The following is a 23,434-nucleotide window of genomic DNA, read 5'->3' as shown; positions in this document are numbered from 1 at the left end:
TGGTTTTATTTTTCCATGCCACAAACTGGACTCCAAGAGGATTCAATGTCTACTTGCCAGTGCATGCCAGGGCGGCAGTCAGAGGCCTCTCCTCACTCGATACCACACTCTTTATCAGCTTCGTATCTGGGTACGCTGAGCGTTATTGTACGCAGGGGTGACAAAACAGAGATTTATATCGCTCAGGTTGTTTACCTATATTTGCATGTATGAAATAAGAATACACATTCTTTATTGTTCATCACCTACGTGAATGAGAAACATGTTAGCTTAAAGTTGAAGCCTGAGCTGGAGACGTGGTACTCAATGAGTATCCATTACATCGAAGAAGGACAAACTATCAAGGTGGAACTTAAATGCTGTGGAAAAATCTTTTTGTACACTGTGAAGATGTGTCACTTGGATTGGTTTAATTAAAAGCTGAATGGCCAATAGCTAGGCAGGATTTTCAGGGCAGAGAGGACACGGGGAAGAAGAGACAGAAATAAGCAAGATACGTAGGAGGAGAGGTAACAGCCATGAGCCACGTGGCAGTACACAGTAATAGAAATGTGCTCATTTAAGTTATAAGAACTAGTTAGGAACAAGCCTAAGCTGTCGGCTGAGGTTTCATAATTAATAGTAAGTCTCAGTGTCATTAATGTGGAGCCAACAGTCCTGATGAAAAAGGCTGACCACCTATACTACAGAGAAAATATATAGGATGGAGTCACTCAACAGGTGAGATGACTCAACCATGACATCTGGGATCAACAGTCCAAACTTCTACAGCCCTACCCTACCACTAATTAACTTAGGAGGCTGAGAGAGGCCTGTTGCTCTCCCAGATGTTGACTTCATCCAATCACTGAAAGCCTGACTTGAACAAAGATTGGCAGTTCCTGTCTCCAATAAGAAAGAGTCTCTGTCTTCTAACTGGAACATTGGTTTTTACTGCTTTTGAACTTGACTGCCTGGGTCTCAAGGTTGCCAGCCTTCAGAATAGCACTCCATCACAGGTTCTCAGGTCTTGGACTCAGCAGGTGTCCTGGTTACTCAGCTTGCCTATGTGTCCTACAGATCTTGGGACTATTAGCCCTCTATAATCACACAAGTCAGTTCCCTAGAACGAATCTATAGAGTCATGTGTCACCGCTCGGTCAATGACAGGCCACATCTATGACAGTGGTCTCAGAAGAGTATGCTGCCTATTAAGTTGACAGCCATCTTTATTGGTATAAGTACTCAAAATGGTGTTCACATAACAAAATAGTCAAACAACCCATTCATTAGAAGTAGCTCCATGGTTAAGCAATGCATGACAGTGTTTATATGCAGCTTTATCTACATACACATCCTGTGGGCTCTGTCATGTTGGAGGACCCATTCATCTCCTCTACCCCTCTCCCCATGAGACATACTTGTCCAAGATCTACTCTATTTTCTCCCTTCATTACAACATGACCCAGTCACACCTCCTCCTCTATTGGATATATGTCCTCTAGGTTAAAGGAATGGGAGAAGACGAAGAGAAGCCATAAAGTCACTGAGGAGGCCATGAGCCCAAGTCCTTCCCCATCCCTACCATGTTTATTTCTATTCATGATCTATATTAGTATAAAAATAATGGCTCAAGAACAAAGTTGGAAACCACTGGTGGGTTTAGCACCCACAAAAGCTCAACACATATGCAAATATATCTTTGACAAGAAAGTATTTTTCACCAAATTTTTTATCTGAAAAGTTATATCCCATACTATTTAAATCTACCTTAAAAGTTATTCATATTATTCAAAGAGAATTTTCTTTTAAGAGTCTTATAAAAGAATCAGTGGTTGAGGCACATATAGTCTTGATTCTTATATTCATTTCTCAGTATAACTGTAAAGAGTTCCTTGGAGAAAATTCTATTTAGATTATACTTTAAATTCTAGGGGCTCTCAGCATTTCTAAGGCTAAAAATCAAAGGCCGACAGCAAGACTGTAATTGCTTTTTAATAGTTCTCCCTTCTCATAGAAGTGACCTTTCTTATCAGCTCAAAATTCTAGACCTAAGAGAAAGATCAAAGTGACGCATTTCCCATTTTAAATGTCACCTTTGGAATATCTCCTACAGACTTAGCTACCCAGGAGAGAGAGTTTAAAATACCTGAAATTCTTTCATTGGCTCTTGGACTCCATCACCTGTAAAGATTATTTAACCTCAACTACTTCAATGGCTTAAAGTAGATTATGTCATGCCCAACTCGGCAAGGCAAAGTAATGAGACTCTTTTTCAAAAGCCAAGTCCCATTTCCATAGTCGTGTGGGAGGAACACGCTACACATTCTATTCAGCTGGATCAGCTAAGGTGCAAAGCGGGAATAAAGGGCTTCTCTGTGTGAAAGGATTAAACAAATCACATGAGTTAATGAAAGCTAAAACATCCAGCAAAAGTTTAAATGCCATTTGTTCAAGAATAAATTATTCAAAGGCAGCTAACATCATGAGGAGGTAGGCAGTCATCAAAATAAGTAGCCTGACTTCTCTAATTCTGGATGGCAGTGGATAGACTCACAAAGAAGGCAAAATCTCTCTAGAATGTATGTCGGAGAGAGGCAATGATGACAGACTAGCCAGGCTTCAGAAACAGAGGGTTTCTGCCTGCACATAGGATTCCTTCCCCAAGGCCTAAACAGTGATGTTCTTCTGGAAGGATCTACTCTCAGAATTACAAAAGGCTTAACTATAAGGATCGGGGATAAAAAACATTTAGTACTTTTAGATTAATTACTAGTTTATAGCAATTAGTAGATATAAGTTTTAACTTAGGTCTTGTAAAAAATGAGTAAGCTAGAACCTCCAAATTCAAATCACTGAGGGGAAAAGAGTAATAATACCCTTTGGAGACTCTTAAAATTCCTTGGTCTCATGGGTGAAGGAAATTCTAGTGCTAGGCGTGGAATTTTAAAATGAGAAGTATCTGATAAATGTCTAGTTCTTTGAGTTTGGAACATTGCCACAGAATCCAAGTTCTACAAAAGGACACGTGGGCTGTGGAGATTTCCTGGAAAGATGATTTAAAACCAAGAATATACAAGAAGTGGGAAACATTGTCTTTAGGAAATATTCTTTTCTGCTTTTTACTGTCCCTCTGAGGATGTAGCACAGTTGGTGGAGTGCTTGCCTAGCATGCATGAAGCCCTGAGCTTGATTCCCGGCACTGCAGAAACTGGGCCTGGTGGTGTGGTGGTATTGTGTTCCCCAAAATATTGTGCACTCTAATAAACTTATCTGGGGTCAGAGACAGAACAGCCACAATATTAAACATAGAGGTTAGGCAGTGGTAGCACACGCCTTTAATCCCAGAAAGTGAGCCTTTAATCCCAGGGAGTGATGGCAAAAAGCAGAAAGATATATAAGGCATGAAGACCAGGAACTTGAAGCTTTTGGCTGGTTAAGCTTTTAGGCTTTTGCGCAGCAGTTCAGCTGAGAGCCATTCGGATATGAGGACTCAGAAGCTTGCAGTCTGAGGAAACAGGATCAGCTGAGGAATTGGTGAGGTGAGGTAGCTGTGGCTTGTTCTGCTTCTCTGATCTTCCAGCATTCACCCCAATAACTGGCCTCAGGTTTGATTTTATTAATAAGAACTTTTAAGATTCCTGCTACATGGTGGCATGTCTATAATCCCAGCAGAGGATCAGATTGGGGGTCATCATCAGCTACAGAGTGAGTTCAAGGCTAGCCTGGGATACATGAGACTCTGTCTCAGAGGAAAAAAAAAAAAAGACTAGTGTGACCAGCAGGGTCACAGACAAGGAAGTTGCAGGTAGCAGGAAAGTGCCTTGATGGTACTTACCGGATTGGATTGGGTGGCGGAGGGGGGAGAGGTGGGGGAGGAGGAGGTGGAGGAGGCACTGAGTTCTCCGACTGGTTCACTCGCTTCTGGAGTTCGTCCACTGTACAGGGAACAAGGGTTCAGAGAGACCTGAGATAAACCACTACACAGTGCTCACAGAACAGAAAAACACAGCCTCTCAGATGAAGACTGGGGCACTTAGACATTTCCAGAGGAAACGGCAGACTTTCTGTCAGCTAGCCCATCACTAACACCATAGCTGGGCCTGCATCTGTTAAAGTACACTGCCATTATTTCCCATGTAGACAAAAGGACGTAGCTAATGTGAGGGGAATAAGAATTGAACAGGCTGAAGGAATATTTTAACAACTGTAGTTCACTCTCAAACACCCAGAAATTCTTCATGCTTGACTTTGAAAGTGTGTGGACTGAGGGCTGTTTTTAAAGATGACATTTGCAACACATTTTAATAATTGCATTCTTCTCTCCTACGCTTCATTTCCTTCAAAACCAGCAAATACTAGAGTTTTAACTAGATTCACATTCCTAAATGCCCATAACTTAACAAACCTCTTGCTCTTCTAAAGAAATGTCATTTATTCATTCAAGTCACAATAAGATGGGCATTTATTAGACACCAGCAATGTGAGTGGACCTATGCACAGAGCTAGGGCACAGCCATCAGAGTTAGGGCACAGCCATGCACAGAGCTAGGGCACAGCCATCAGAGTTAGGGCACAGCCATGCACAGAGTTAGGGCACAGTCATGCACAGAGTTAGGGCACAGCCATGCACAGAGCTAGGGCACAGTCATGCACAGAGTTAGGGCACAGCCATGCACAGAGCTAGGGCACAGCCATGCACAGAGCTAGGGCACAGCAGTTCTTGACACCAAGGAGCTCAATTTAAGCTTGTGTTGTAGTGCTGGAGGTACAGCTCTATTCTAGAGCTCTTCCCTAGCAAGCACAAAGCCCTGGGTTTGATCCCTGGCACCCCAAAAAGGAAGAAATATATATTATGGCCTAATAAGTGATGGTTATAAAGACTAAGCATTCAGGTCACTTGCTCTGTTATCACTAGGCATGCTTTACCCCTCAATCCTAAAATAGGCAGTGTGGGCTAGGACTCTGCACCATACTCTCCAAAGGGATCTGGAGATCTTTCATGACAGATACATGGTGGGTGGGGGTGTGTGTGTGTGTGTGCGCGGTCAATGGTCAACATCAAGATTATTTGATATGGGAGGCAGGCCAAGAAAAAGGACACGGAAGAAGGAAGCTTGGTTGTTTGCTCTTTGCCCTATTCTCACTGGCAGGTTCATCTCTCCTGATGCTAAAGCATTCCTTCGCTGGAGTTAGAACCCAGTTCTTAAGCTTCTAATACGGCCTAAAGACCAGAAGCTCTGTAGGAATTCTCCTAGACCCCAGCACCAGATTGGAACTGCTGAGACCTCCAGGCTTATGGGCTAAACAACTAAGATTCTTGACCTTTCTGTAGAGAAATAGTCACTGTTAGATTATCTGGACCACAGCCTATAATCCAGATTAATAAATCTCATAATAAATCCTTTATATATGTTCTTTTTATCAGTCCTGTTTCTTTAGAGAACCCTGACCCTAACCTAACCCTAAGCCTCCCAAGAGGGATAACATTCATGTGCCACCATACCCAATAAAAATGCACGATTCTTTTCTTCTATATTTCTTTTTTCAGATTTACTTATTTTATTTGATTATATGAGTATTTTGCTTTCATGTATGCATGTTCACCACATGGATACAGTGCCTGCGGAGGTCAAAAGGGGGTATAAGACCCCCTAGGTAGTTGTGAGGCAACATGTGGGTGCTGGGAATCAAGCCCTCATCCTCTGTGGGAGCAGCAAGTACGCTTAACCCCTGAAACATCACTCCAGCCCTTCTTCTGTGTTTCTCATTGGGCTCCATGACAGAACTGCCAACATCGCAGATTCTAAATAAATCAGTTCAAACTAGAATTGCAGATGTCTGCAGTGTCTGCCCCTTCCATTTACTATAAAGATGGCTTTGCCTATAGGCTACTCTGACAGTTACTAAAAAGAGTTGAAATTTTCTTAATTTTTGATTGATTTTTTTAAAATAAATTGTGATCACTTTTCATTGTAAATTTTTAAAAAGCATTGAATGTTTCAGAAATAAAGCCTCCATGATTCTTCCGCACAGATTTCAAAATTCTATTATATATTAATGGAAAATATCTGAAGTGAATATTGAGGCTGTGATAAAGAAAAATGTACCCATGGTAAATTACCCGCATTCTCAGAGACTTACAACTGTGTAGTAATCCAGCTCCTACATTTTTGTGGGCCTTCCAGTGCTGAATGAATAAATCCCTTGACTCCAGAATCCCCGGTGTTTTAAAAGTTTTCCCATTTAATATATATATTGTTGCCCATTTCATTGTTAGGTGTGGCACAGAAAGTAATGTTTCATATGTATAATTAAACCCCAAAGATGAAGGGGATACAAATACCAAAGACCAGGGTATTATTTAAAGAAAGGAAAAAAAGAAAAGAAAAGAGAGTTTAATTATTTCTGAAAAAGTCCTACAAAATGAACAGAGTAAAGTAAGTGCTTTGTGAGCAATCCTTGCTAAAGGCGCGGCGATGTTGACCATTTGGGTCTTCTATGCTAACGGCACCACTGGGCCTTGGTTCTATGCAGGAAGCCCAGAGACTCTACATTAATTTCTTTTTGTTAAAGTTGCAATACTTGTGACTTGCTTGATGACACTGCTCTGCTGAACTGCGATAGTTAGAAATGAAAAAAATTTAGAAAGCAAGTCTGTGGGCTGGGGAGATCCCTCAGTCAGGGGTCCACTCACTGTACCAGCAAGCACTTGGACTTGCACTCGACTCCCCAGAACCCGTGAAGAGCTGGGTGTGGTGGGCTATGCTTGCAATCCTGGCGCTGTGACAGTGCAGGGGGGTGGGTCTGTGGGACTCCCTGGTCAGCAAGCTGGGTTTACTGGCGAGCCCCAGACCCTAGTGAGAGACATCGTATCCTAAAAAATAAAGCCAACCAACCAAAAAACAGGAAAACAAGATTGCATGCTGGAGAGATGGCTCAGGGACTAAACCACTTGCTGCTCTTATGGAGGACCCAGGTTCAGCTCCCAGCACCAACACGGTGATTTAGAGCTGTCCATAATTCCAGTTCATGGATTCTGACGTCTCTTCTGGCTTCCATAGGCACCAGGCATATACATAGTGCACAGACATGCATGCAGGTAAAACGCTCATATACATAAAAAATAAATACCTAAAAAATAAACACAGTGGGCAGCTCCTGAAGTTGACCTCTAGTGTTCACATATACATGCGCACACACACACGCGCACACACACACACACACACACACACAAGTTTGTCGTCATCTACCACCACCCCTCCCCGCCACCCCTGTAACACTCAGAACCAGCTGCAGGACAGACTATGTTGTGGGCATGAGAGTGGGCACAGGAGCTGACTCAGCTCTCACCAGAATGCTTCAGATTCCTCGCCTTCTCCTCCGAGCTCTGGTATTTCTGCTCCAGCTCTCTCTTGTCCTCTTCCAGGAGTTCCAGCTGCTGTCTCAGGTTATGGATCTCCTTGTGGAGCGCTTCGTTCTCCAGCTGCTCCTCTAACTCTTTGACCTGTAAGTTTTATGCAGCATGAATAGGGCTGACGCTTCCCCTTGTTGATGAAAAGGGGGTGGGGGATAAAATAATATCTAAAACTTATTTTAAAACAGACACATTATTTCTATATCCTTTTCCAAAAATTTTTGATGATATTTTTAAAAGACTGCTGGGACCCATGGGGGAGGGTCAGTGATGGCACTTTTTTAAAGATATTTTTTATGTGTTTGACTGCATAGGTGTGTGTTCCACATGTATGCAGTTTCCTTGGAGGCCAGAAGAGGGCAACAGATTCCCCTGTAACTGGAGTTACAGACAGTTGTAAGCAGCCATGAGGGTGCTCTGGGTCCTTTGAAAGAGCAGCAGTTCTTAACTGAGGCATCTCTCCAGTCCCAGCATTAGTACTATTATGTATTTGTGACTCAGTGTTCAAATGCTTGCTTAGTACATGCAGGGTCCTGGATTCAATCCATAGCACCCAAAACTAGCCAGCCAACAATGGTGAGACTCAGGTCAATGTGAAAACACATCCCTAAGACATTTTTGAAAACCTAAGAATAACCTCAACATCCACCAGCATAATTCTTTCACAAACTATAAGAAAACACTATACAGTCATATAAAACCGTATAATTCAGTTGGCGTTGGTGAAGCAGGCCTTTGATTCCAGCACTTGGGAGGCAGAGGCGGGTGGATCTCTGAGTTTGAGGCCAGCCTGGCCTACACAGTGAGTTCCAGGACTGCCAGAGATACACAGTGAAACCCTGTCTCAAAAAACAGAACGAAGCAAAACTAAACTAAACTAAAAACAACAACAACATAAAAAACCCACAAAGTTCAATACATATTTAGGGGTTAGAAGATATATTACCAACTGAAAGGTTAAAGAAGGCCATACACCACATTGCTCCATCTAAACAAACCATATACGTTATAAAACCATGTATTTATGTAAAGTTTTGAGCTGCCCAAAACTATACATCTTAGATTCTCAGGTGATCTTAATTTTCTTTACTCCTTTTACATTTCAAACAAAATGTGTATTTACTATAAGGAACATACATTATTTTATACACGCAAAAGCAAAATATCTGTGTTTTAAAAGGTAATGAATCTATGAGGGAATTTGTGTTCAAGTAGGATGTATTTTTACACCACACATGGTAGAGAGTACTCAGAATAAATGATTAGGGCAGGATAAAACCTATAGAACTAGTAATTGCTACAGTTTCATCCACAATGACCTCTGCTCCTTTACCAAACAGGAACATAGAAAATAACTCAATCCTAGAGTCCAATTCAATTCAGTGAGCATGTAGTATCTACTAACCAAGTTAACAAATGTAGTTTGTCTTCTCAGGACCAAAAGTTAAATTTTAACACAAGCTAAACACACACACAGATACCACAGACAGACAGACAGACAGACAGACAGACACACACACACACACACATACACACACACACACTCTTTCTGAAAAGGCGATTCCTGCATGTGGGTGCAGAAAAAGAAATTCTTCACCTTTGGCCTTGAGGAACAGAGGCTTTCTGTATATCTGCCAACACTTCCCACTGAGGAAACAGAAGCCCAGCTTGACCTCGCTGCTAGATGCAGAAGTGGAGAGGATTATGCATTGGTACCTTTGCTCTGAGATGCTGACAGGTAAAAGTCAGTAGCAGCTAACAGCCTTTCCTCATGAACGAGGTCTGCCATGAGGACCCACACACACTGACTTCACCATTCTGAAGTGGCCTCTGCAAGTCCTTCTCCCACATCCTCCCTTCTCCCATATTCTCTCCCCCACCGCAAGGACAGGCCTCTCTGCCTGACACAGAGGGACCTGGGCCGTGTTGACCTGAAGAGTTCTACTCCTGCAAATTGAATAAAATGCTACGGAGTCCTTTACTACAGATACCTACACGAGCCTGCACAATCAGAAACTAACTAAGAAAGCAATTACTAATGACAGGTTTTTCTTTCCCTCCCTCTCAGAATAAGGCCCTATGTTCCCCAAGAAGCTCTGCAAGACCCATACACTCTCCTATGAGTAGTCCGTCTCTGAAAACCGTACCTTCCCAAACAGACTTCAAGACTAGGAACTGCCCAATACACTCTGAGTCCTATCCTTTCCCTTGCTTCTCCAGCCTCATTATTCGATTAACTTCACGATCATTTTAAAGACTCCATGACAGTGTGCTATGAATTTTAGCTGAACAGCACATTAAATTCACTTGGAAGCTATTGTTTTCTCAAAGATATTTAAGACTTAGTAAGCAAGGCAAAATATGGAACTCTAGAAAGACACACTAGCACCTCCTGTTTTAATGTATGATTGCACATTGACTGTACATGTGCATGTGTATGTGTGGTGTGTGTGTACGTGTGGTGTATGTGCATGCGTGTGTCTGTATGTGTACATGTGTATGTGTGTATGTGATGTGGCTGTGTATGTACATACGTATACATCCATTTATGTGTGTGTATGTGTGTATGTCTGCATGTGTGTATGTCCACACCTCCAGAATGAAGTCAGTTACCTTTTGCTGATGCTGGATCCTCTCTTCTTCAAGCTGCTGGATGAGTTTTGAGTTTTCGTCTAGAGCTTTCAACAGCTGCTGATCGGGAAGGGCACTCTGCAGCAGAAGGTGGCTTTGTCTCTTCAGCTTGTTTTGTTCAATGAACATCTGCAAAAGTTAATGACAAACATGTGTACACAGCCCAGCGCATGCAGATCCTGGTGCAGCTCGAATGCAGTGAGTCACTGACACCAGAAAATCCCTGAAGTAGGAGCTCCTGGAGCAGACATCATCATGATACAATTCCCAACTTCACACCAGCTTCAGTACCTAAATCACCACTCTAAGCAAGGAGTAGATACAGTAATCGAGTTCTATAGCTCATTTTTAAATGTTCCCTTACTGCTTTAAAATGCATTGGCACTAATAGTGACAAGTGTGTGTCAGTAACATACCGTGTGCCAGACACCTATGCTTTCCTTTTGTCCTTACGTACACCCGTATAGCCTATGAGCTAACTTCCTACTGTGACGAGGTAGCCTTCACTAACCACTGAACAGTATGATGGCTATCACTCTATGTGCAGATATCTTTCAACACTCAGAACAACACTGTCAAATAGATACCAACACATTTTCCTGATAAGGAAGCAGAGGCTCAGAGAACGAGTGACTTCCCTGAGGGCACATGGGCATCAAGACCAGAACTTACACTCATTGCCTGACCTCTGCTCCTATTAGACCTACGTTAGTTTCCTCCAGTGAGAAACATTCAGGAGGGAGGGAGGCTGTACTAACATGTATTGAACACTTCATCGAGCTGTTTATGAATGCGACTCGGCTAATTCTCCCATGTTGACATAATTGACAGCAGAATTATTTTCTATTTGTCTGTTATTTACTTTCTCTTCACCATACCAAGATGACTGGTGGGCAGTCTCAAACATGAGCTATTTCACAAACTCTGAAGTCTCTGAACAGCAATGCTTTACATTGTCAGGATCTTAATGGCTTCTTACACGACACTGTAGTTTAACTAAGATGTGCACAGTGAGATGGTTTACTGTGCAGCATATATACAACTTCATCTGCAATGTAACAAAATGTCAGGAAATGTAACGCAGGACAAAAATAAAATTCCTGCAAACCTTCATGTGCAAAGACCGGAACTTCAGGGATTTACAGCCTGTAAGTTAGTCCCAGTCAGTTAAACTCTCCGTGAATATATAATACAAATAAACTCATGTTTTCTTCCCAGTATATCTTCCTAGGAGGAGAAAAAAGTGGCTAGAAGAGGGTTAGGGGGATGACTCAGTCTGGGAGCGGCAGCTACATAAGCAGAGAACCTGAGTTTGGGTCCTAATATACATGGAAAAGCTGGGCACAGCCTCAGGGCCTCACACATCTCTAATGGTGGCTCTGGAGGGAGAGATGGGAGATGAACTCCTGCAGCTTGGTGGCTAGTCAGCCTAGCCAATCAGTGAGTTCAGGTTCAGTGAGAGTCCCTATCCAAAAATAAGATGCAGAGTGAGAAAGACACCCAGTGTTGACCTCTGGTCTCCAAACACATATGCACTGCACACAGATGTGCTCACACACACACACACACACACACACACACACACAAAATGGCTGAGTTTTCATTCTTTTCCTGTGCAGGATTTGTGAAAAGTCTACCAAGTTACTACAATGTTGTGCAAAATTAAGACCACCAGATCAAACAGGTAAAACACACTATTTTTTTTTAAAGATTTCTTATTATTTATGTGTACAAGTACATCTCTATGTGTGCGTGTATATGTGTATGGGGGTACCTGCACAGGCCAGAAAAGGGTGACAAATTTCCCTGGAGCTAAAGTCACTGGTGGTTGTTAGCTACCTGATGTGGGTGCTGGGAACTGAAGTCAAATACTCTGAGAGTTGAAAACGTGAAACACAATTTTGCCTAGTGCATGGAATACTCCTTCAGCGTCACCTCCTCTCTGTAAGCGTTATAGGCACAGAGACAGCCAAATGTGCACAAGCCAAGGCATTCTACCCAGGAGACTCGGGCTCCAACCAACAGGGGATAATCAATGATTCAGCACAGTGTCTTGAATTTTTGAGCAGTGCCTAGCAGAAATGAATTATTTTGGTTATTATTATTATTACAATAATTTTGACACATTTTTTTTCTCTATTAAAACTTAACTAGCCAGGCTCCCTCCAACACCTTAGCCCCTCAGGAGTCACCACAGAGGGCAGCTAACCACAGCTGAAGCAAAGTTGCAGGCTTCTTTTCACTGCATGTGTTCCTGGCAAAGAGCAGGGAAATCAAGTGGGGACCCCACTCCCTGCCACCCACTCCCCCGGGAACACAGAGGCACTGCTCCGTCCTCACTCTGTGATTCTCTGGGAAAGAGAAACATTCTGGAAACCTTGCTCAACACTGAGTACAAAGTACCTCAACTGTGGCACTTTGAAGACAAACAAGCAAAAATACTACATTTTCCTAGTGTGACTTTCTTTCTCCGAACCTCCGTGACACTCCCAAACACTATTGGTCCAGTTAGAGTGCTTGTCTAGTCTACATATCACCTGGACTCAACACCCAGCATCACAAATACCGGTGTAATTACATGCCTTTAATCCCAGAACTCAGGGAGGCAGAGACGGGAAGAGCAGGAATTCAGGGTTATCATCGGCTACATATCAAATCAGGAGCCAGTCCAGGCTACATGGGATTATCTACAAGAAGAGAAAAAAGAAAAGAAAAAGAAAAGGAACACCTAGAGGAATTAGGGGGAGGGGTAGTAATCATACTATCTTCCCCAAACTTCAAAGTGCTAAACTTCAAAACTCCTGAGTGTGTCCTCTTCTAGGACATTTAGTCACCAAACACTAATGAGTTTTGGCTTTGCTATGGCAAGAATGACTCAGAGTCAGAAAGTTGGTCTCTTATTGGAGGAAGAACACCACAGGTATCAGAATTTCTGAGAAATCTCATACGTCTTTTTGAAGAATGAGAGTGAGAATAAAAATCTTATGTTAAGAAAGAATTCAAAGCAATATTCCAACATTGTCCAAATTATTCAGGAAGGAAAACCAAGAATAACACATTGAAAAGCATAAGTGTGGTGGTATTGTGTTCCCCAAAATATTGTGCACCCTAATAAACTTATCTGGGTCAGAGACAGAACAGCCACAATATTAAACAGAAGTTAGGCAGTGGTAGCACACGCCTTTAATCCTAGCATTCCAGAGGCAGAAATCCATGTGTTCAAGGATACAGACAAGCATGGTGACTCACGCCTTTAATCCCAGAAAGCGAGCCCTTAATCACAGGGACTGATGGTAGATAGCAGAAAGGTTTATAAGGCGTGAGGACCTGAAACTAGAAGCATTTGGCTGGTTAAGCTTTCAGGCTTCTAGCAGCATAGTTCAGCTGAGAGCCATTCGGATATGAGGACACAGAGACTTCCAGTCTGCGGAAATAAGATCAGCTGAGAAGTTGGCGAGGTGAGGTTGGCTGTGGCTTGTTCTGTCTCTCTGACCTTCCAGTGTTCACCCCAATACCTGGCTTGGGTTTGATTTTATTAATAGGACTCTTTAAGATTCCTGCTACACATAAGAGAATCAATCACTTTAAAATATGGTTGGCAAGATAGTTCAGAAGTGAGTAAAGGCACTTGCTGCATAAGCCTGAAGACCTGAGTTCAATCTCTGGAACCCATGAAAGTGGAAGGAGAGAAAACACATGAACACACACACACACACACACACACACACACACACTCTCAAAAATCATATACACACACCATAAGTAAGTAAAATTTTTTTAAAAAATGTAAAAACAGTTCTGGAGGCAACTGACTCCTCCTGTTTGGGAACAGGCTTTGTTTTGTTTTAAATAAACTAGTATGAGTAAGAGGAAGGAATGGTCTCAGTTTCTGATTTATGTATTTACAAATTTTTTTAAGTACACAAATTGCTGTTACAATGAAATATGTAAAGCAAGTAAACTTGGATGTTTATTTCTAAGACTGTGGACAACAAGCCCCTCATTTTCTTTTTCAACCATCATACACTATCAATCTGGTGCTGGGCACATTCCCCAGAACACGCAGCATTGGGCCTCCTGGGAAACAAATCTCACGCCTTTGGCAGCAGTCATGTGTCAAAAGCCTGAGGTTCCCTTCTCGCCAGGACAGAGTTTAAATCTCAACACCGACACTGCTACACCTATTTATGTTGCTTCCCAGAAGCCTCCCAGGCCTGTTTCTCCGCCTTGCGCTAGCGTGGCATAGTGCCCGTGCTGTCCCCACAGTGTTAGAGTTCCAGGCCCGCCAGGTGAACCTGAGGGGATCGTCCACCTGCATGCTTTCCTACCAGAACCTCCCCTCTCCTGTCTTCTCTGCCACTGTGAAGCCTCCAAGTTTTTCTCTGAGCTGCTTTGTATTCTAGCATTATTGTACAAAAAACATGTGAAAAACTGGAAATGTCTCAATAAGACCCTGCCATTCAGGTCATACTCAATCAGCCTTCTCAGCTTCACAACTCAATTTTCCGTATCGTCTCTACCTGCCCTCCCCCATCAATTTACCTGCCTCATTTATAACCACACAGCTTTTGTTCTACAAGGCTCTGACACACTTCAATTTTTCTTTCTTACAAGTCAACAGAGAACAATATTTATTCAGCTTTCATCAAACTCTCTGAATAAAATGAATCACAATACTTCAAATCAGATGAACCTAGATTAACCTTCTGTGGAGGTCAATGTTAGCCCGGCTATGCTTAGGCACAAACACACAAAACAAAACAAAACAAAACAAACAAAGCAAAAAAAAAAAATCCTGCATAGAAACATAATCTGATTTTTGAATGTCATTCTTGCATCATCCTGTCTTCTTTCTCCATCTTGGGTACCTCTTCCTGTAACACTTTAAGATGCTTAGCTTCCTCCCTCAACACAAGGTTCTTTACACTGAGGCTCAAAATTCCAATAGAGACTGAGATCTTGCTGAATGAAGCTCGATGTTTGAGTTCAGCTACCTGGTGGCAGGTCATTCCCCTGGAAACCAGCTCCAGAGCCATGGAATACCCAATGCTCGCAGTCAACAAGGTCAGGTGGAACCAGAGCAGCTCCAAGCTTATCTTTGACCCGAGAGGGAAATCATTACACCAGTGAGTGGCTGAGATAATGGGTGTACAACATGGCAATGTTCCATTAGCGATGAAAGAATCAGCTCATATAATGAGAGCACCAGACGATGGCCAGGAGAGAAAGGCAGATACTATGACACTGTCATCTGAGATGACACTGAGACAGAGCCTGGATTCTCAAGGCTAACTGAAATGTATAGACATTCTGCACTTGAGCTGGCTAGTCACCACGTTATAGGTCTCTCCATGGAAATTCTTTTCCCTGGACTGCAATGCTTTTAAAAATTATTCTGTTTTGGAAAAGCAGAGGCAAGTGGATTCCTGGGACTCGTTGGCCAGCTGTCCTACCATACAAGCAATCCTATACTAGTCAGAGACCCTCAGTGACTGAGGAAGATCCCAGATGTTGATTCCTACCCTCTATATTTGTGCATATGTGCGCGAGCGCGCGCGGGCGCGCGCACACACACACACACACACACACACACACACACACACACACACACACACATGTTCCATTGCATTCCAAAATCTCCCTGATTCCATTTACATGGACATCTATTTTACATATATTGGAAGCCTTAAGAAGGTGAGGACAGCTCTGGGGTTGTGTACAGTGACAGACATGGAAGACTCTCCCCCCATGTCTTCTCCTCTAACTTCTAAAATCTAATGCCATGATGCAGCTCCCACCTAGCCAGAGGATGCTTCATTTAAAATCGCTAAGTTCTATTCAAACATTTTCTAAAATTTTCATTTGATGCATAATTGTACATGTTTACGGGGTACGCCATGGAAATCTGAGATATGATATAATACTTAAATCTCTGTCACCACATCTCCATCTCCTTAGACATCTGTCACCTGTGGTGGGAAATGTCCAATGTCTCTCTTCTATGTCCTAACAAACGATATAATAACTACTGTAAACGACTCACCTACATTGCTTCGAACACTGGGACTTATTACCTTCTTATCTGACTGGTTCAACTTTTTTGGCCCATCGGTGTTCTGTAAGTCACCCGGTTTCTGCAGCATACCCACCTCTTGTGCAAATGACTCTGCTTTCTTGCGAAGATCTTTCTCCAGTTCCAGGTTCACCTGTAGCTCCTCATACTCTTCAACTGCCAGCATGGACACTGAAGCAGACAAAGAAAAGAGCAGAGACCACAGTCTGTGGAAGCCACCAGCAATCCTTCACGCGCACGTGGATGACCTCAGCTATTCCTGGCTGGTGTGGAGTGATGAGCTTTATGGAGGGCAGTTTAGAAATGTGGATGGAAAATCTAAAACCATTCACACCCCTAGACTCAACGATTAATGCCCATCCTAAAAGAGCAAGTCAGGAGGGCAGAGATGGGGTTGCAAGCATGTTCTTGGTACTGCTGGCGAAATACCAAAGGATCGGTAAAATACACCACAAGAAATACTACCCTGACATTAAAATCATATTGTGAAAGCAAATATAAGGAAAGATGTAAGTTTTCAAATAAACATACTGTGAAAGTGAGTGCAAAATGAATGCATTTCTGATGTTTTAAATTTTATTTTATGTGTATAAATGTGTTGCCTGCATGTCTATCTGTGCCACAGGGATGCCTGGTGTTCACTGAGGTCAGAAGGTGTCGGATCCCCTGGAAGTGGAGTAATGGGTCACCATGTGGGTGCTGGGGACTGAACCTGGGTCCTCTGCAAGAAGACAAAAGCCCCCTCATTTCTGTCTTTTATAGACCAAAGACAAAAAACACATCACAGGCATTTCACAGGGCAGGGCACACATGACAGGTCAACAGATATATGCAAAATGCCAGTCAAGTAGTGAGACCCTGCCCCCCTGCCCCCCAAAAAAGAATTACTATAGAAAAGTTCCTGTCAAATAAATCAGCATGCAGTCTTTGCTGCTTTCGACATTATGTGGCCTACTTTGTTAAATAATGATGTGGGCAGGGTGCTGGGAGCCGTGACGCCATTAGGAACTGGGCACAATGCAGGCAGACTGCTGCTGAAGAGCCCGGCTCTGAGCTGAGTCATATCAATAAACTCCCGCCAAGACACTCTTAATGGCTGCTTTCACACTCTGTTCCACGGGGCACTTCAATCCTAACTGACTAAGGATGGGTTTGCTGTGTAATGACATAGAATTTCAAACTCTGTTCTCCGTAAACTACTGCCTCCTCAGACAGAAGCAGAATAGTCTAACTCAAGTAAAGTAATGTAAGTGGTGGTTTGTGCCGGGAATTATAGGTCCCTGAGGACTAAATGACTTTCAAACCTATTTAAAAAAAGAAATTTCACAATGAGAACAATGAAGACCATGAGTATCTGAAGCCCTGGGCAGGACGATCAGCTCTCTTCTTCTGTCCAGAACACTATAATAAAAAGTTAATTTTCCCGTGTCTAGGTCCCTTTGACTTGGATTCTGAAAGGAACTAGTCTGGTCCTGGTGTTATGTTCATGTATCCTCATTTCTTTCTAGACAGGGGGCTTCCTGAAGGCAAGAGCCATGTGGTGAACTCCTGTTTCTACAGAGTACACAGAGAATTCAAGTTATACACTGAAGTGGGACCATCTTATCCATCTCCCATGCTTAGCTGCCAGGTCTTGTCTTCAAAAGCTAAGGGCAGTGTGGAAAGTCCTGTCCATGTCCTGTCTCCTGAACTAGGAAACTGAGTGCCTTGGGGACAGGTCGAGGGAGAACAAGGAACATGTCAATCCTCTGCTGTTGTTGTCTGGATGGGGTGTGGCCTCCAAAGAAGCACATGCGCCAGTCTGATCCCCAGTATGGTAGCATTAAGAGGTGGAGGGACTTTAAGAGAGGGACTTACTGCCAGGTAGTAGTAGGTCTATGCAGGTGCTGCCTGGGAGGGAATTAATGCTGATCTCATGAGGAAGTCAGTTCTCACTAGAGCGGGTTACAATGAAAAAAAGGACCGGTCCAGTCCCTCTCTTGTCATGTGACCTCTCCCTCACATCTCACACTCCCACCATGATGGTGATGCCATTGCTGGTTTAACCCCATCAAGGAGGCCTTCCCAGAGACAAGCAGATGATGAGGTCATTCTCTTGGATAATATCTGAATCTATATTCATTTTATTTTCCAGCCTTGTGCAGTTCATGATAGCAACAACAATAAAAACAGACTGACAGAGCCCTCACAGTCTTCTCCGTCGAGTGAGTTTTGTAGAGCTACACTTCAGTATCACTCCTGTACTAAACTGTAACATAAGAAGCTGTGCCATGAGACCAATGCCATGTTTGACAGTGAGATGCTGACCAAAGAACATGGCATTTTCTTTTTAAGTAGCCATCAGAAACATCTCCCTGAATAGGCCGGGTTCCATTCTCCTCATCACTAGATTTGTTTTTATGTAACTCATCTAAATGGTTATGAATCCATAACTGTGTGGGTCACTAGAGGCTTGGAATCATATTTCAGACACAAAGAGGAATTATGCAAGACCCCAGAGCAAGGAGATACTTGGCATGCCAATCTTTTTTTAAACAGAGTTTTAATATGTAGCCCTGTCTGGCCTGGAACTCACTATGTAGACCAGACTGTCCTCAAAACTCACAGAGATCCACTTGCCTCTGACTCCACAGTGCTGGGATTTAAAGTGCATGCCACCACACCTTACTGGTATATTAATATTGATGCTCATTTTCCCACTGGCCCATTTTCTATATCCTCTAATTTAAAATGTTTACATGTTTATGCAGCTTTCTCAATCTCTCCTAGATTCACATTTATTAACTAGCCCATCAATCCTATAAATGCTAAGGGGGTGAGCAAAAACGGTTATGGTCCCACAATACACATAGGACAGAAGTGTATGGGTTTGAAGTTTCAAAATGAGTTAGTTAGTTCCAACTCCCTCAAGGGAAACAGCTTTTATTTAACTTTTTAATGCAATGTGTGTAGTGTGTGCACTTGTGCATGTAATTTGTGTATGTATGTGGGAACTGGGGGTCAACTTTGGGTATCTTTCTTGATTGCTATCCATACCTATCATCCATCCATCCATCCATCCATCTACCTACCTACTTACCTATTATTTTTGAGAAAGGGTCTCATTGACTCAGACACACATCTACTCGTCAGGCTTACTCAGGGACCCTTCTGTCTCTTATTTCTCCAGTGCTAGGATTACAAGAACACCCTGGTACTCCCAATTTTTTTTTTTTTTTTGAGATAAGGTCTCACTGTATAGCCCTGGCTGGCCTCACAAGAGATCCACCTGCTTCTACTACCCAAGTGCTGGGATTAAAGGTATGTGCCCTCATGCCTAGTAGAAATTCCTTTTAAATGTCCCCAGTAATGAAATAATAGATATAAAAAGAGTCAGTGCCAAGCAAAACACAGTCTGGGAAAAACATCAACTCTAGGCACAGGCGTAAAGAAGCACCAGATATATGCAAGCAAAATACATTGAAGAAAATGAAGACTGAAAAGACATACCTCTGTTGCATTTTTCTAAGACTTTCCTCTGCTCAAGAACTTCTGAATTTAAAACAGCTTTTTCTTGTTTAACTTTATTTACCTACAAATGTAAGATGTGGAGAAGAAAAAACACCCAAAATTGTAAATAAGAATATGGCAACATGGGACCCTCAAATAGCTGTTCTGCTTTCAATATGAAGTTCCGCTGTTAAGTGGCAACACCCATCAGCTCCTCCACCAAGAGCATTAAAGCTCTTTTGTGGAACTTCAAGCCACCCCTGAGCATGGCTCATTTACACATTCAAATTGACATTGGACCCTCCCTACACAGGATAGTATTCTAGCCATTTTACATTTCCCATCCATATTTTTAATGCAAAAATCCAAGTTGTGATCATCCACAAATCACACCTATCATTTAACAGGTCAGCAAATACTCAATTTCGGGTTTTAAACTTCTTTAAAGAAAGTACATAGTAAACATTTTTTGAAAGGTAACTTTAAACTTTGATGACTTTTGGACTAATAAAGTGTATCTGTGATATTCTCTTCCAAACTTAAATTTCTGAAGTAACCTTTAACACCAATTAGTAGAAAAAAATACCATATAGCAGTTTTGTTTTGTTTTATTTTGTTCTTTTTTTGTGTGCAAAGCTACCCAGATCAAGGTGGATACATCTCAAATGTATTATGCTGAATTTTAAAAGACAGGTATACTTACAGATTCTAAAAACACTCAAAATACCCTGCACTGCTCTAAGCAGGTAAGGACACACACTGGAATGATAAACACCATGTTCAGAACAGCAGCTGCTTAGGGAGCTGGGCACATAGTGGAGAGGCTGCTGCAGGGTGGTCCCTGCATTTTACCATGCCCGTGTTGGCTGCCTGCAAGGTAAGCTGAACAGATGTGTGCAAGGTCGCTGTCTGCTGCTTGATTCTTTCTAGATGTTTGAAATGACGACAATAAAAACAGCCCCAATTGTCTTCTAGTAACACCCTTAAGAGGCTGGGCAGGTGGTAACAATGTGTTCCTTTCTCCTCTCCTCCAGTATTGGCGTGAACACAGCCTCAAGTCCATCAGCACTTCCGGAGAGTGCATGAACTGGTTGCTCTTCACAGTAATCTCATTTTTTGCTTTGGTTGGTGTTAGTAAGTGGTATACAAGGCCAACAGAGAAATCTCTCCCAAGATTGCCCTCTATCCCCCATTATTACCATGTTCAGGTGAAACAAAACAAGAACAGTTGGAGTAGGGAGACTGGAGGGCACGGCTGCCCAACCTTTCTGTGGGACAGCCCTCAAGGAGTTGACAGCTGCGCAGGAAGGGGGCTGACCAGGCGAGGTCGCTCACTGATGGGCCACTCAAGACACCGGGGGCTACGGCAATGCTGGCAGACACTGGTTGGGAAACTCTGAACTACACAATCAATTAAATCAAGGTTGTGGAGGCAGATCCTTGAAGCCTGTCACCAACAGAAGATAACTGAGCGGCCCCATACTTACAGGCAGTTCAAGATAAAAGGGTTCTTCCAAACCGCCCCTTGCACCTCTCTGCCACAAGGACACACAGCAGTGGCCCATCCCCCATGAAGCTGGCTGTCCCCTGAACTCCATTCTCATCTTTCCTCACCAGGGCAACAGGAGTCACCATTCCTACAAACTTTCCTGTCAGACAAAGTGCTGCCGGACAGTCTGATTGGCTAAGCTAGGGAGTGATGCATGCCCCTGGTCTTGCTCTCTGTACTTTTTCTGAATGATTGAAATGGGAGAGGGGGTTGAAATGAAAGTTGAAACATGGTGCTAGTATCAAAAGTTACCTTCTAGCAGCAAGTCTGTAACCTAGCCAGCCCCAAACCAGCTGTAAGTTTAAAAGCCAAGGGCTTGGCCTCTCAGGCCTGAGGTACCTACTTCCTCCGTCACCTCTACCAGTTTGCTCTTGAGATTTTCCAGCTCAATGGCTAACACCTTCTTTTCTTCTTGGACAGAAACAATTTGATCTCGGAGTTCTGTAATTTTAAAGGAAGGAAATTAAAATCAACTTTTACTTTTTTAGTTAGCAAAGTAACAGGTTTCCTTGTGGCGTCTGCATTCATCTTTTGTTTTGGTTCACACACACACACACACACACACACACACACACACACACACACACCCCACACATGCATCTCCTCCACTCCCCACTTGTTCCCTTCAATTCCCAGGGTTCCCTTTGAGCCTTTCAACACCCACCCTCCTTAAAACCCCATCTCCCCCACCCCCCGCCACCATGGACCTCTTTCTAATTTTATGCTGTCTACCTACACTCATTCCCTTAAAAATGCACAAAGATGAAGTGAGACGCTAGGATCTATGAATGAGACAGAACCCATGGTATTTGCCTTTTTGAGCCTTGCTTACCTTACTCAAAGTAATATTCCCAGTTCCATTCTTTTTCCTACAAATTCCATAATCTCATTTTCCTTTCTCTCATTACATGTACACGTGTGTGCATGTTCACACATTTGACTACAAGTATATGCATGCTAACACACATGTAGAAATTAGATACAACTCAAGGTGTAGGCTCCCACCTTCCAATTTGTGTGAGCTGAGGTTGGTTGCCATTTACCTCTGAGTAAGCCAGGCTAGTCGCCCCATGGGGATTCACCCATCTCCGACTCTCTCACGTACTAGGAGTGCTGGGGTTATAGACATATGCTTCCCTGTCTATCTTGACATGGGTTTGGAGATCCAAACTCAGGCCCTCAAATTTGCATGACCAGCACTTCACCCCAAAGCCACATCACCAGTCAATAACTTTATTTTCCTTTACAATTGAATAAAAATCTCATTGTGTTTATGTACCATGTTGTCATCATCTACTCATCTGCTGATGGACAGTTAATTCCATTTCCTCGCTGTTGTGAATACAGCAGAAGACACAGATATTCAAGTCTCTGTAATGGATGTGGGGCCTTTTGGGTATGTACATTAACTGTGTCGTCTGGTAGTTCTCCTTTATTTTTTAATTTTTATTTTGGGAAACCTCTGTACTGATTTCCATAATGGCTGCACCTGAAATAAATTTCATTTTAAAAGAAGATATAGGTCCAGCCAAGAGTACTGGAAATGCAGTTTATGGTCAAGGTTAACTGACAATTAATTAAAAGGAAAGGAAAACCAAAGGACAATGTAAATAGCACATGGAAGCCCACCCCAGCCTCACAGTAATTTACACGGCGTAGTCCCAACAACCGCAATCTATCAAAAACTCACATTCTAAAATACTATCTGGCATTTTAAAAGTAAAAAAAACTTTTAGGCTTTCAGCAGAGACAAATTGTACCAAAGTCTCTTCTATTTCTCAGTGGCTACAAGCTCTTGGCACAGCACCATGTAAACCAGTGGTTCTCAACCTCCCTAATGCTGCGACCCTTCAATACAGTTCCTCATGTTGTGGTGACCCCAACCATAACATTATTTTTATTGCTACTACATAACTGTAATTTTGTTACAGTTATAAATTGTAAGTATCTGTTTTCTGATGGTCTTAGATGATCCCTGTGAAAGAGTCATGTGACCTGCAAAGGGGTCACAACCCACAGCATAAACTGACAGCTGTATAGTTAACCTGGAGATTCAGGGTTTGAGAAAAAAGAAATCTTGACTTGAAAATGTAAACAAGCAATTTCCTCTCCAGAGTTGTGAGTGTTCTGTTTCATCACTTATTGTTATGATTTAATGAAAGTATGTTACAAAGATGAAACATAACTGTAACCAGAAAAGGGTTAGACTGAAGGGATTGTGTCGATGCGATGTCTCAAAGTACCTGACTGATTGACAGGGCTTCCTAAGCTCCTGCTCAGGCCCACTGCTCCACCA

At 42.6% G+C, this 23,434-nt stretch overlaps 1 protein-coding gene across 4 annotated transcripts in view; it reads right to left on the bottom strand.

Moving 5' to 3' along the window:
• Positions 1 to 23,434, bottom strand: part of Shtn1 (shootin 1) — a 106,222-nt gene that overhangs the window by 42,424 nt on the left and 40,364 nt on the right. For 3 of the 4 annotated variants that reach the window (XR_008212984.1, XR_008212985.1, XM_052712929.1), the window contains exons 6-11: positions 21,482 to 21,579; positions 19,590 to 19,671; positions 16,177 to 16,271; positions 9,989 to 10,156; positions 7,333 to 7,486; positions 3,818 to 3,917 (exon numbers count right to left, since the gene is read on the bottom strand). Coding sequence is in view for 2 of the 4 variants with exons in the window: in XM_052712929.1 (XP_052568889.1) it covers positions 3,818 to 3,917; positions 7,333 to 7,486; positions 9,989 to 10,156; positions 16,177 to 16,271; positions 19,590 to 19,671; positions 21,482 to 21,579 (697 nt within the window). In the remaining 2 variants the exon portion in view is untranslated. The remainder of the gene's footprint in view (positions 1 to 3,817; positions 3,918 to 7,332; positions 7,487 to 9,988; positions 10,157 to 16,176; positions 16,272 to 19,589; positions 19,672 to 21,481; positions 21,580 to 23,434) is intronic. The other variant, XM_052712930.1, reaches the window with a different exon arrangement.

Source organism: Peromyscus californicus, unplaced genomic scaffold (genome assembly GCF_007827085.1).
Source record: "Peromyscus californicus insignis strain IS unplaced genomic scaffold, ASM782708v3 Scaffold_4__1_contigs__length_199733344, whole genome shotgun sequence".
Lineage (NCBI taxonomy): Eukaryota > Metazoa > Chordata > Mammalia > Rodentia > Cricetidae > Peromyscus > Peromyscus californicus.
Note: the sequence above shows the minus strand (reverse complement) of the source record. Positions and strands in the feature narration are given on the sequence as shown.